A 14396-nucleotide genomic window follows, 5' to 3' on the forward strand; every position below is an offset into this window, starting at 1 on the left:
TACCTCTGCTGTGCATGACTGCTCAAGGTCAGCTGACAAAACGCTCCATGTCAGGCATGTATGACTATCGACTCTAAAGATCTCTGCTACAACCTGTTTTTGGTCCATTTATCAACACGGACTAGAGCCTTGTATCCTAAAATGATTTATTGTCAGGTGATTCATTGCGTGTGGAAGAGGGACTGCAGGGGGCCTTTTTTCAGCGTCTCCAGGAAGAACTGCTCATCCTGCAGGAAGTCGCGGTCCTGAGGAGACAGATTCAATATTAACGTCGGCCCCTACTGGAGACCACGTCATGTGACCCATCAGTGATGTAGGACGCTTTGGGTGGGGGAGCCACCAACTGGAATATTTGACCCAGGATATTCAGTCGAATGCATTAATTATGAATTGTTTGAATAATGCATTCTTTGTCATTTATCAAGTAAGATGCAGGTCCTTTAGATATTAATATGTAGGCAGGTTGAAGACAACTGGGTACCTTCTCTGCCGTGTGTCTGAGCAGGGCCAGGCTAGCCTGGAGGCCGTAGCTGCTGGGTTGAGGGCTGGCTGGGACCATTAGGTCAGGGCTCGCTGGGACCACCACCAGCTCTGGGGTCGCTGGGCTTGGCCACATGGCACTGAAATCTGAAATAAAAAATAGACCCTGAATCAATTCACAATTCAAACCCCGTTAGCCTGGCCTGCATGTTTGTGACGCGTTATCGAAGGTTAGTGGCCCTCAGATAAAGATCCTCAAGCATGATGTTCCACAACATCCCCATGAAGTACTAGGTACACAAAATCTGCGTTAAATTATCGCATATAATTAGTAGTAGGGTTTCACAGTGGTGTACCTGTAGGCGTTGAGCAAACATCTGCTCAATGCCTACAGGTTAAAGCATCTGCTTTAGGTAAAGACATAATATAAATCTAACATGATGTTCCACAACATCACAATTAAGTACATCAAACCGTTTCCACATAGATCTACGTCGGTAGATCTGGTTGTCTCCTCACCTGTGTGTCCAGGAGGGCCCGTGTTGGGGAGGGAGGCCAGGGGCTTGTAGCTCTGTCTGAACCGCTCCTCTCCTCTCCTCAGGTCCGTCATCCTCACTCTCTCCTAAAGACCCAGAGGGATGAGTGGTTATGAGTAATATCACCATGTAACTATGACACTGTCATCCTATTTATAGGCTTTTTTTTTATTACCAACACTTTCCCTTTGGAATTAATGAAGTAGTAAATTATTCGGTATAGAACCTTTCTTTTTTAAAAGTGCTGTTACAATATATTTCCAGATAAAACCACCATAACACAATCTAAAACCAACTTAACACAATCAATTAAAGGAAAGTGAACAAGCACCTCGTGAATAAACTGCACCTGTGTGACAGCTAGAGTGGTTCCGATACTGATACCAGTATCCGAGATTCTCCGATACTGCCTAAAAGTCTATGCGCTGATCCGATACCATCACTTGACTCATTTACTACACAGGCTGAGAACATCACAAACACTACGGTGTCATGCGTTCGTTAACGGTCTTAGGAGGGGAGTCGGAATGTGAAACGGCCAACTCCGACCTACATGCTTGCATGGACGCTTAACTAGAAGAAAACAATTGTTTTACTACATTTATAGATTATAAATGTAAATGATCTAGTTCTGAAGAAATAAAATTGTCAACAGTAAGTGAACCGGCTATACATTACTCATCGTAAGAGAACCCTTCAATAAGAACAAGTGCTGTTAGTAGTTACGATGCTAGATGCTGCATCGGAATATACCTGATATCGGAAATCGGAATCGGTTTTGGGAAGGGCAAAATGTTATGGGAACATCTCCAGTGCCGGCCTTACCTGCAGAAGCTGCTCCTCCTGCTGCCTCAGCCGCTCCATCTGGGAGTGGATGCTCCTCAGCCTGGCCTGGTGCTCGCTCTCTACGCTTCGCGCTGTGTGCAGTGCTCGCTCGCCCTCCTCGAACTTCTCTGTGGCCAGCTGGGTGATAGAGGACAGGGGGAGGAGTCAGAGGCGGAGCTACCATCGCGCACTGCATGTCAGTGACAACCTCATTCAGGGGATCACAGAGCAGGCAGGGCATGTCAGGCATCTGGCTCACAGGGGGGGGCGGCATCTGGCTCAGGAGGTAGAGCGGGTTGGCTGGTCACCGGAAGGTTGCTAGTTCGACCATCGAGGTGTCCCCAACGCCTCACCCTGACGAACTGGCTGTCGCCCTGCGTGGTTGACTCCGCTGTCGGTGTGTGAATGTGAGGCAATTCTGTAAAGCGCTTTGAGTGGCCACTGGTTAGAAATGCGCAACGTAAATGCAGTCCATTTACTGTTTACCATGTATCGATGCCTGCAGGTAACTGCGGACGTTGGGGATCGAACCTGCAACCTTTCGGCTGGTAGCCACAAAAACGTGCAGCTTCTACACAATATAAAGTGATATGTAACCTTCATTCGGACATCGTGCGATTGTGATGGCGTTTTAGCCCTTTAATGAGGGCCGACTAATCGTTACGAGTGTGGCCGTCATCCATCGACTGACGGATGGGGCATATCCCTGCGGGGAGGAAGTGATGTCATACCTTGCTGAAGGCCTCCACCTCCTGCGCCCGGGCCTGCAGCCTGAGGGCAGTGGCGCTGAGCCGCTCCTTCTCCCGCTGTGCCTCCTCCCGCTGCCGCTCCAGGGCCTCCCTCTCCCGGGCCAGGGCCCCCTCACGCTGCTGGAGCTCCCCGGAGAGCAGCTTCACCTCCGCCTGCTCCTGCGGGTGAGGAGGAGGAGCAGTGAACTTTAGCTTGGCTTACAGGGAGCAATACTGCCTCGCCTCTAACCATTCAATTCAGTTCAGTGTGAGGAACTTCATTTGTGTACAAAGTGTCTGACAACAACCGGACAGTCGACATACAAATACAGATTGTCTCTAGTGACTGATTGTACAGTATTAACTCAGTGTTTACCGTTTGAATTGTATGTATTCATCAGCTTCTGAAGTACCTTTATTTGGACCCCCTCTCTCTCTCATGCTGATGATGGAGGTCGCTCTCTCTCTCTCTCTCTCTCTCTCTCTTTCTATCTTCCCCCCCCCCCCCCCACCTGGGCAATGCTGATGATGTTGGAGTGGGCGTGGGCGTCTCTCTCCAGGTGCCGGCCGGCCCGTCGCTCCTCCTGCTCCTGCCTCGTCTTCTCGGCGGCGTGCAGCTGGGCCCACTCGGCCGCCATCTTCCTCCGCTCCTCGCCGCAGCGCGTCATCACGGCCTGCTGCTCCTCCAGGAGCGCGTTCTGAGGGGGGAGAGACGAGGGTTTGTCTCCCGTAACCTCGTGGTTCTGTCCTTAACATACTGACTGACATCACAACTGATAAAGGTATAAAGTGTTGGGGCATCAGGGGTTCTGGAAGTTGTAGATATGCGGTTCCAGACACTGCAAGTTTCTTCTTCAGCTTGGGTTAGTCATTTGACTCAACCGTGTAATCATGAAATAATTCAAAAATACATGTAAATACTCAACGTTAGTCTTCCTTACCCCCCCCCCCCCCCTACCTTGGCCCTCTCCAGCTCCTCCCTCTCCATGGAGGTGTGCTGGTTCAGGGCACGCCGCTCCTCCTCCAGGCTCCTCTGGGACGATTCCGCCTTGGCCTGCTCTGCCGTCACCCGCCAGCGCTCCTGACACCACAACAACAACAACAACAGGTTACCATGGAGACAGACTCCATTTACTCTCCTCCGCTCATCTAATGCAGTGGAGGAAGAAGAGACAAGAGGAAGGCACAGAGGAGGAAAATATAACTTATCATAATAATACAGAAAGGAATAAATGGAAGATCAACAATCACCACAAAGATCTCAGCCCCAGCAGGTTGCATTACTGCTACTGCAGTACTGCTGTGTAACAGTAGGAGGGAGTGAGTGAAAGAGAGGGAGTGATTGAGTGAGTTAGCGAGGGAGGGAGGTATGGAGTGACGGACGGACGGACGGACAGACAGACAGGGGGGGGGGGGGGGTCCCCACCTTCTCCAGCTGCCTCTGCTGCTCCCCCAGCTGGACCTCCATCCTGGTGATCACCTCCTTCAGACGGGCCCGCTCCTCCGCCATGGCCCTCTGCTGCTGGCCCAGCCGCTCCTGCATGACTGGGGCCGCGCGCAGGGGTTAGCACACTACGCCGAGAGCTAAACACACTAAGCCGAGAGCTAAACACGCTACACACAGGGCGTAGCACGCTACGCAGAGAGCTAAACACTCTACACAGAGAGCTAAGCACTCTACGCAGCGAGCTAAACACGCTGCGCAGAGAGCTAAACACGCTACGCAGAGAGCTAAACACACTACGCAGCGAGCTAAACACGCTATATACTGGTGGTAGCACGCTACGCAGAGAGCTAAACACGCTACGCTGCGAGCTAAACACGCTACATTCTGGGAAGCATAACATGCTATCTTTTGTCAATAACATGTAGTGGGGGGGAGGTGGACTAGAGCACCAGCTAGAAGCCCAGTGGAACACACTGAGACCGTGCTGAAGACCCTCCACCGTACTCCATTGGAAACACAGGACCATCTTGCTCCCATGGCAACAGTGCTGACCACAGCAAAGTCAGGAGCTGCTCCTAACCCTGCTCCTCCCCTGGTGGGTCTCACCTCGGAGCTGCTCCTCCCCCTGGTGAGCCTCACCTCGGAGCTGCTCTAACCCTGGTTGGCCTCACCTCGGAGCTGCTCCTCCCCCTGGTGAGCCTCACCTCGGAGCTGGGCCTCACCTCTGAGCTGCTCCTCCCCCTGGTGAGCCTCACCTCGGAGCTGCTCTAACCCTGGTGGGCCTCACCTAGGAGCTGCTCCTCCCCTCTGAGCCTCACCTCGGAGCTGTTCCTCCCGCTGCCTGGCACCCTGCTCCAGGCCCTGGGCCGTGTGCTCGTGGGTGCTCTCTACGCGGCAGGACAGCTCTCCCAGGCGGCAGGAGAAGCCCTCCATCTGCTCCATGACGCCCGTCAGAGAGCGCGTCTGGGACGTGGCACTGGTCACCGCCTCGATCTCCTCCTCCTTCAGCCGCTTCAGCCGGAGGAGCTGCTCCTCATGGTCCTGCTTCACCTCCAGGATGGACCGCCTGCACAACACAACACAAGACCCACATATAAACCACACAACACAGCACAACAACATGTTAAGTACACAACACGTTAACTACACAACACAACACAACATGTTAACTACACAACACCACACGTTAACTACACAACACACCCCACATTAACTACACACCACACCCCCACATTATATCGTCCACCATCTCTAATCTGAATTCCACTATAGGCTCCTACACTAAAAGATCTGAATCACCCTGCAGCCACCATCTTGGTTCTTCTACATCAAAGATTCTGATGAGGTCTCTGAGCCTCTCTGTGCCAAAGGCACAGGGACCTCCAGACCACCTCTGGAGGTCCCTTAGCCTTTGGTCCCTACCTCTGGAGGTCCCTTAGCCTTTGGTCCCTACCTCTGGAGGTCCCTTAGCCTTTGGTCCCTACCTCTAGAGGTCCTGGAGCCTCTGGACCTTGCGGCCCCGGTCCCGGTCCCTATCTCTGGAGGTCCTGGAGCCTCTGGACCTCCCGGTCCCGGTCCCTACCCCTGGAGGTCCCAGAGCCTCTGGACCTTGCAGTCCCGGTCCCGGTCCCTACCCCTGGAGGTCCCAGAGCCTCTGGACCTCGCGGCCCCGGTCCCTACCTCTGGAGGTCCCGGAGCCTCTGGACCTCGCGGTCCCGGTCCTGCTGGCTCTGGGCCAGCCTCCTCTGGTGCGCGGCCGTTAGCTCTGCCCTCTGCTGCTCCGCAGTGCGCCCCGCCGCCGCCAGGCTCTCCGCCAGCTCCTCGCTCTCCTGCCGCGCCCGCGCCTCCCGCTGCGACCACGACGCCTCCAGCAGCTGCACCCGCGCCCTGGGGGGAGGAGCCAGGGCAGAGGGGAGGAGCCAGGGCAGAGGGCAGGAGTCAGGACAGAGAGGAGGAGTCAGGACGGAGAGGGTGGAGCAAGAGTTTGTATAAAGGTTCCTGGTGTATTAATCGGCGATCAGCCTGCTGATTGGTTGAGAGGGAGAGATGAGGTCATACCTGTGGGCGGTCTCCACCTGCTCCATGTCCTGTTGGTTTCTTAGACGGACGTTCTCCATCAACATCTGGGTCTGGTCCCTCTCCAACAGGAGACCTCTCACCTGGACGGACACACACACACACACACACACACACACACACACACACACACACACACACGCGCACACACTGAGCCTACAGTGATTGAGTTTTGATCAGGTCTCTGATTCCTTATGGTTCAGGAGTGTTTGAATTGGGCCTGTGAAGACAGTAACTGGGCTCCACTGATACAATTAGGTTGAAAATATATCAATGAACTATCATTGTTATTCCTACAAAGAAACTTTACTATAGAAACAAGTTTAGATTTAGATCAATTTCTGTTGAATTTTGATGGGAGGGCGTCAGAGTTGTTCGGATATCGATATCAGTATCGGAAATTCCTCTGATATAGCCTAAAATTCAGTATCGGTTAACGGCGGGTGCTATTGGTAGTCATAATGCTAGATGCTGTATCAGTACATCACTCGGTATCGGCCGATACTCAAGTTCAGGTATCTGTATCGGAAGGAAAGAAATGATATCGGAACATCTCTAAAGAGCGTAACCTCTACTAAAACAAACCCTGCTCTCAAATCAAACAGGCTCCGCCCCCCCCAGCCTCACCTGTCCCTCCAGGTGGGCAATGCGGGCCTGCAGCGCCTGGCCGTCGCCTAGATGCGGCTCCGCCCGGTCTGGTTTGAGCAGACAGCCGTAGTCCAGGGCGCCCCCTAGGCCCAAGAACTGGGATTGCATGAGCTGGGGAGAGAAGGAAGTCAGTTTAATACAAATGATAAAGGGTGCATTCCAAACCCTTCTCCTCCTTTCTATCATTTGTTCACTACACCCTCAACGAGAAGAGAAGCAGGAGTAATATATGTAGAGTAACCGCGTGGTAATGAGACACATCTGCTTCAGCATCAGGCATTGACTGGTGATCATCTGGGCCAATCATAACCTTCAAACTAGCTTCTCTGGCTATTCTGACATAAAATATCTTAAAGAAAAAATGGGGACGGTTTTTACAATGTGATAGAGGAGACTATCTGGAGTAAGACGGAGCAAGGACAGAGAGAATAATCATATTGGGACAACTATTGGGACGCAGCCATAGCATATAGGGGTCCTCTAAGTGGAAGAGAGCCATCCATAGGGGGGTTCTGATGCTATCATACCTGCTGCTGTTGTAGGAGAAGCTGCTGCAGACTCTCTGTGGAGAGGGTCACCTGTCCAGGAGAGAGTGGAGGGTGGGTTGAGTTGATAGTTTTCTCCTCATTGGTGAGAGACATTAAATACTTTAGGTTTGTAGATCCACTCTGGGTGTTGATGATTTTACTATAAGCATCCAAATCAGGAGGAAGAATACAGATGCAGTACAAAATACAGAATTAAACCTTCGATACATACTGTATACATCCTCGAAATATATACACAAAGAACATATACACAATATCTCTCTCAACATATATATTCTGCAAAAACATCTGATATCCCATAATAATATTCCAGACCTACCTGTGACTGCAGAGCAGGAGCTGGTGAGGGGGTCGGTTGGGTCCCTGTGAACCAGACATGGACAATCAAACCCAGAGTGAAACATAGAGCTGTGATGTACACAGGTGTGGGTGAACGGGTTAATGTGTTTATATCAGGGATGGGACAGGAGTGAGTACCTTGTGTTGGCGCTACATCCCTGACTGCTTTGGAATGCACCCCAGGGCTGGGCATCCGGCTGTGTGTTCCAACACAAATAAATACACAAAATTATCACCATTTCATCATAGAGTCTTTAGTCCAAAGTGACTCATGAGGACTCTACTATAAACCCCCTTCACCCACGGATTCAAACACAGTAGCCTGACCGAACCAAGGTGCATTGAAAGATTGTTAAGAGTTTGTTATCAACAGATGTTCATTGATTGATCAGTTCATGGATTCAGTAACAGATCCTAATCCTACCCAGTCAGGAGGCTTGATGAGTTCTCCTCTGTCTCCTGTCTCCTCGTGGAGGGGGTGGGGGAGGGGGCCGGTTTCCTGGGGAACAAACAACCAACCAACAGGTCAGGTCATACCTGCTCCTCTACCCTAGGAGAACACCCTTCATTTATCATTACTACATGTTCAATCAAGCTATCTATAATGATTAATAATACCTTTTAGAACATATTCATTCAGAACAAACACACTCCCGGTATTAAACAATACTTTAGATCAAATCCTCAACCAAACGGCCTTAATACACATGAATCTTTAATATACATGAATCTGATGGCCTGAATCCACATGAATCTGAAGGCCTGTAAACACATGGATCTGAGGGCCTTAATACACATGAATCTGATGGCCTGAATCCACATGAATCTGAGGGCCAGTAAACACATGAATCTGAGGGCCTTAATACACATGAATCTGAGGGCCCTAATACACATGAATCTGAGGGCCCTAATACACATGAATCTGAGGGCCTTAATACACATGAATCTGAAGTCTACCGGACGGTGGAGCTGACGACCTCCTCTCCTCCTCCCGGGCCCAGCGACTCCTCCTGTCTGGACCTCCTCCTCTCTGGCTGGGAGGCCCCCAGAGCCTTCCTCCTGCTCAGAGCTCCTGAGAGCCAGTCCTCCTCCTCCTCCTCATTCTTCTTCTGCTTCTCTTCTTCCTGATCCTCCTCTTCCTGGTCTACCTCCTCCGCCCTCCCCTTCTGGCTCCTCCCCTCCTCTGTCTTGGGCGCTTTGGTAGGAAAGTTGGCAGGGCTGGGGGCATGGTCTCTGGGCATCGCTGTGCCTGCCTTCTCATTGGTCGAGGCGGGAAAGTTCCTTCTTCCCGCAGCTGGGGAGGTGGGTTCCCTGGTGGTGTCCGTGACGACGGGCTCGTCGTCGGGCAGGAAGGTCAGCTCGTCGCTGGGCTTCAGGCCGAGCCAATCAGAGGAGGAGCGCGCCCTGGACGGACTGATGGCGGGGTTTGTGGTGGTGGGGGCGGGGTTTGGGGTGGTGGGCTTGGTCTTTCTCTCCAGGGTGGAGCTGCTAATGTCCTCCGTGGAGAACCTGAAGGGAAATAACAACTTTAAAACAGAACCAACTTCCTTTACATTTAAGCCTCAATAGTTCTCCTTTCACTGAATAACAGTGCAGTATGGCGTTGATACTTAAGAAGTACATTGAATGGCACTTAATTAATACAACAATAAGAAAGATAAACCGTTAAGCAGAACATAGATAAACCGTTTAGCAGAACTGAAATCAACAGTGTTGTTATTATGGAGGGGTGTGGGGGTAGAAAGGGGATGTATTATATATATATTTGTTTATTTATATATACATTATCAATCACTGTATAATTTGATGTTATCTGCAAACAAAAGTTAATTAACAAGTTAACAGCCCCTCAAACACAGACTCTCTCAAACCCCCTCTCTGTTTCCCGGGTCAGCCCCTGGTCGCGGCCCCCACCTGACAGACTGCCTGCGGGACTGGCGACCCTCGGGGGCAGAGCCTAGCGTGGGCTGGTAGGAGCCAAACCCGAGGTCGTCCTCCAGCAGCGGCTCTGGGGACGACAGCACGATGACATCATCAACACAGGGACAACAGCACGATGACATCATCAACACAGGGATGACAACATGATGACATCATCAACACAGAGATGACAACAAGTTGACATCATCAACACAGGGACGACAACACGATGACATCATCGACACAGGGACGACAGCACGATGACATCATCGACACAGGGACAACAACACGATGACATCATCAACACAGGAACGACAGCACAATGACATCATCAACACAGGGACGACAGCACGATGACATCATCAACACAGGGACGACAGCACGATGACATCATCAACACAGGGACAACAGCACAATGACATCATCAACACAGGACAACACGATGACATCAGCAACACAGGGACGACAACACGATGACATCATCAACACAGGGACAACAACACGATGACATCAGCAACACAGGGACGACCACACGATGACATCATCAATACAGGGGAGCTAGTCTTCATCAAACCGGAGGAACAGACACTACATTACATATAAACATGTAGTACACTACATATACATTACACTGCAACACTCCTAAAATTAAGTTTCTATCTTCTCTAAGATAAAACAAAATCACGATTCACCCAATCTTTAGGGTTTAGCCTCTTACACTTAAAATCATTTCTGTATGGTAGCATACAATGAGTTACTTAGGAAAAGGTGATTTGAGGGCATGGGTTCAAAACCAAGACATCAACAACAGAGAGAACGTTACTAATTATTACTAGTCTTTCTCAGCAGGATGACCTCACCCTCCCCTAACCTTTAGATTACCTCCCCCCCCTCACCTTTAGCGCTGCCGGGCTTGTCCCGGTCCTGCCTGCTCATTGGCTGCGGCGCCGCCTCCTTCCGCTCCCCGGTTGGTGGGCGCTCCAGGAGGCGGGGGGGCGTGCCCCGCCCCAGGATCTCGTCCAGCCGGGTGCGAGCCCTCTGGGGGGGGTCACTGCTGGGGAAAGACGTGGGGAGGGAGGGTCAAAGGCTCATCCACTGTTCAAGAACAGTCTGGTAACCAAACTAACTACAATATTAAAATTATAGGAAACGCTAAGAGGTTGTAACTGTTTTGTGATAGGCTCAAATTGGTGCCATGTGATGACGAACAACCACTTTAGGCCAATCAGAAACTTCTCTTGTTAACTTGTAATAACCTGCATTGCTAGAGATGGTGCTATTGGACGTCTTTGGATTATTGAGAAGGGTCTATTTACTAAACCGTCTTGCTTATGGTATGTCCTGCTACTGTTTTCCACACCAACACTCCGCTTTAACACCAGTTTCCTGACTTCACACAGAGGGACTAGAGCCAAAGACACATGAATGTTCCTACCTCGTCTTTAGGGGCGAAGCCTCCTTCTTTTTCGGGATCTCTTTGTCGTTGTCGAATCCCAGAGCGTCAATGAGATCATCTTCATCATCGTCAAAGGTCAGCTCCTCCCCTTTCTTAACGACCTTAGCTGAGGAACAAACCAGGATTCCCGTCTTACATTAGCACTAACCTAAACACACATAAAGGCATAAACACAACCGTTGATGACACAGTAATGCCAGCAACAATATATAACACATTTAATAATCACACTACAATATTACTTATTTTAGAAAGACACATTCATATTGCACAGTAATAAAGTTTCATCCCATTAACACATTTATAAAAGCATGAGATACTCCATAAACCTCTCCTTCACACCTGGTTCCTTGGTCTTCAGGACCGGGGTCCCAGTTGGGGACGGTACTGGTTTCTTTGGGGGACCCTTGCCGGGCTCCGACTTAGTTTCTTCTAGATCCAGCTCATCTAGAAGATCAGCCAGGGGGTCGTCTAGATCTGCACGAGGAGAGGAGCTTGAGAAGGCTTGAAACGCGGTGACTCCACTGAAGCTACCAATCCAACGTTCCACCACAAACTCCATTCAAGTAGATAATCTGTCTGGCCTCTTCTACCACTACTCCAGGACACACTTATTGTATGTTGTACGTCCTGGCAATCAATAAATAGTACTTATTATTTTGTAGCTTCTTATCCTAGCTTTCTTTATTGTTTACGGGGAATGGGTTAACCTAGTGATTGTTAGTGCTTGGCACTTGGTTCTATGAACATCCTTACTGTACCCACAGAGATATATTGTTGTGTATCTTTCTTCTGACAAATGTACTTATTGTAAGACGCTTTGGATAAAAGCTAGAAGCTGAGGGCGGTAGGGATAGAACCCAGAACCCGCCAACCGGGAGTTGGACACGCCCCCTGAGGCTGGCCCTGCCACTCACCGGAGAAGTCGAACTTCCTGTATCCCTGCGAGCTGGAGGCGGAAGGGGCGGAGCTGGGCTTCTTTGGCTCCGAGGTGGATCCTGGTGAGAGAAGGGCAAGAGAAACAACCTGTCACTTCTGGCTGGGACTTGGACACGATACCGCTCAGCTGGGAGTCAAACACACTGCCAGCGGCCATCACGAGGCAGACCGACCAGGTCAAACTAGACCTCCTAATGGACCGACCAGGCAGAGCTGGATCTACCTATGCTCCACCTGGTCTGCCCAGGTCTATGGTCGACATGGTGGACCTTAGACCTGGTCCCCCAGGTTGTGGTCTCTGCTCCCCTCGGTTACCTGCTCCTCCTGCTCTCGCGATGCTCTCAGCTCTGGCCCCGGGGGGACTAGACCTCTTGGCCTGAGGCGGGGCGGAGCGAGGCTTCTTGGCCCCAAACAGATCTGCCTCCATGTCGTCCATATCCTGTTTGAACAGGAAGTGAGCAGTTTAGAGCAACTGTGGACACATCGGTGAAGAGACGATGGTGGTCATCACTTTACTACAACTTAATGAGCAGGTAGAGGTTAGGGTTTGAACCAAGAACCTTTCGGCTGGGAGTCAAACAGGCTGACCTCAAGGCGATCCTCCCCCCCACATTACCTTCAGGTTCTTCAGTATGTCTGTAGGGTCGGCCTCCGAAACATCGGAATCCTACGAATCAAACCAAATCGATTCAGATACAGGCACAGGATGAACCTCCTGTGTTCCCTTCATTGAACAGGGACTACAGCGACCACGTAGACGTGCTCTCTCTCCCAGTCCGCCCACCTCCTCCCCGGCCTCCCGCTCAGCCTCCTCCGCCAGCCTCTGGAAGAAGTCATCGCTCTTCGAGGACCTGGAGGAATGCAGTGAATACCATCACACACCATACTTAACATGCAGTGAATACCATCACACAGCATACTTAACGTGGTGAGCATTTGTTAGAAGGTGTGTGTGCGGGCACTCACCTGTTTAGCGCAGCCGCACGCGTCGGTTTACCCTGTCCACTGTAGTCTGAAGAACCAGAGACACCATTTATGAAATCATCATGATCCATTATTTGGGATCATTTCAATGCCATCGACTAATTGAATCAGAAGTATTCTGTTTTCTTACCTGTATCTGACAGTTTGTCTTCAAACGACCCTGAGAAATACAGTTATTTCAATAAAAGTCACGTGACCTCTGGTGGTTATTTTGTACTTTTTTTAACATTTAAATAAAGAATTCTATCAACCAGGGATGAACTCACCACGCAGTAATCTGCTTTTCGGCTTGAAAGCCTATGAATAATGGAGAAAAGCATTCATAAGGGACATTTTGTAATGGACAACAGCAGTTGTAGTATAGGATAGATCAGTGCGTACTGTTAACAGTTACCACACAACACAACTGAAAACCAAAACACAAAGCAGTGCTTCAATGACTTCTTATTTCAATGCATGCACGTTTTCGACCATTAAAACTCCACCAAGTCTCAGTTTAAACCCCCTATAGTCCGACCCACTCACCATGCTGCAGGCTGCAGGGAGCTGAACCCAAAGCGGGTTAATCCTTTAAGGCGTCGCTCGTCGTTATGGTTACCCTGCCCTTCTCCTACACACAATGACCCTGTGGGTCATGAACACCTCAGGCCTGGGGGTTCTGCTCTGTTCCGACCCATGCTGACCTGCTCACACATGCACACAGGTTCGATTCCCATGTTGACCTACTTCAACACGGACACACAGGTTCGATGCCCATGTTGAGCACTATGGTGACCACTAATCGTTCTTCTAACGTTACGGAAGACGCGGAGGGTCGGGTAGGCACAACTACTTCACCAGAAACACGAAGGTCTTATGCAGAAAAGAGTTGTTGTGATTTATCAAGGATAGTGCCTGATGGGTGTAGGGTTTAAACTGCAATGATTTGCCGCATTTCCATTGGAGACCGTCGGCGTCACTTTTACTTCCTGTTTACACTTCACTTTGCATTCTGGGTAAAGTAGTTTCAGGGACGTCTACTTTGCATTCTGGGTAAAGTAGTTCCAGAGATCGGCCACTGTAGGTAGTCTGCTTTGCATTCTGGGGAAGGCAGTGGCAAGATGTGCAGCAGAAACCGATTGTTTGTGCGTGGTTGATGGATTTTTGATAGAAAATTATGTTTTGTGCCTCTTGTGACCACAGTAAACGACGTCGTTGGAGTTTATCAAGCCAAACTCCTTGCCAAAGATTGTCCACCGGATGGCGCCATTTTGATATTTGTGGTTGCTGTGCTAATTCTAATTAAAACACTACTTCTACAGCTTTGGAATACATTAATCTACACATTCTACATCAGCAGAATAATCAACATAAAACCTGGGTGCTTTGGTGACGACAAAGAGATAGTTAAAGATACTATACGTGACGTTGACACTGACCATTTAAGGATTAATATGTTGCAAATTGAACATACTATATCATAAAATGACC

General features: G+C 50.1%; 1 protein-coding gene across 2 annotated transcripts; it reads right to left on the reverse strand.

The window, feature by feature from the left end:
• Positions 1 to 153: 153 nt before the first annotated feature.
• Positions 154 to 13846, reverse strand: fbf1 (Fas binding factor 1). 2 transcript variants are annotated; one of them, XM_079745921.1, is made up of 29 exons: positions 13452 to 13846; positions 13193 to 13223; positions 13057 to 13086; positions 12909 to 12954; positions 12727 to 12793; positions 12559 to 12609; positions 12258 to 12381; positions 11921 to 12001; positions 11346 to 11480; positions 10983 to 11109; positions 10444 to 10598; positions 9542 to 9635; positions 8585 to 9136; positions 8052 to 8126; positions 7766 to 7824; positions 7608 to 7651; positions 7268 to 7318; positions 6720 to 6851; positions 6075 to 6175; positions 5697 to 5903; positions 4835 to 5082; positions 3996 to 4114; positions 3528 to 3650; positions 3082 to 3267; positions 2573 to 2749; positions 1842 to 1979; positions 1000 to 1102; positions 482 to 627; positions 154 to 245 (listed from the first exon to the last, which is right to left on the reverse strand). In XM_079745921.1, the coding sequence occupies exons 1-29, from the start codon at positions 13452 to 13454 to the stop codon at positions 162 to 164; spliced, it is 3489 nt and encodes a 1162-aa protein (XP_079602047.1). In that variant the 5' UTR covers positions 13455 to 13846; the 3' UTR covers positions 154 to 161. The 2 variants fall into 2 exon arrangements, with proteins under 2 accessions (XP_079602047.1, XP_079602046.1); XM_079745920.1 differs by having other exon boundaries at positions 10444 to 10601.
• Positions 13847 to 14396: the final 550 nt, after the last annotated feature.

Source organism: Pollachius pollachius (assembly GCF_949987615.1).
Source record: "Pollachius pollachius genome assembly, chromosome: 11".
In the NCBI taxonomy this organism is placed as follows: Eukaryota; Metazoa; Chordata; class Actinopteri; order Gadiformes; family Gadidae; genus Pollachius; species Pollachius pollachius.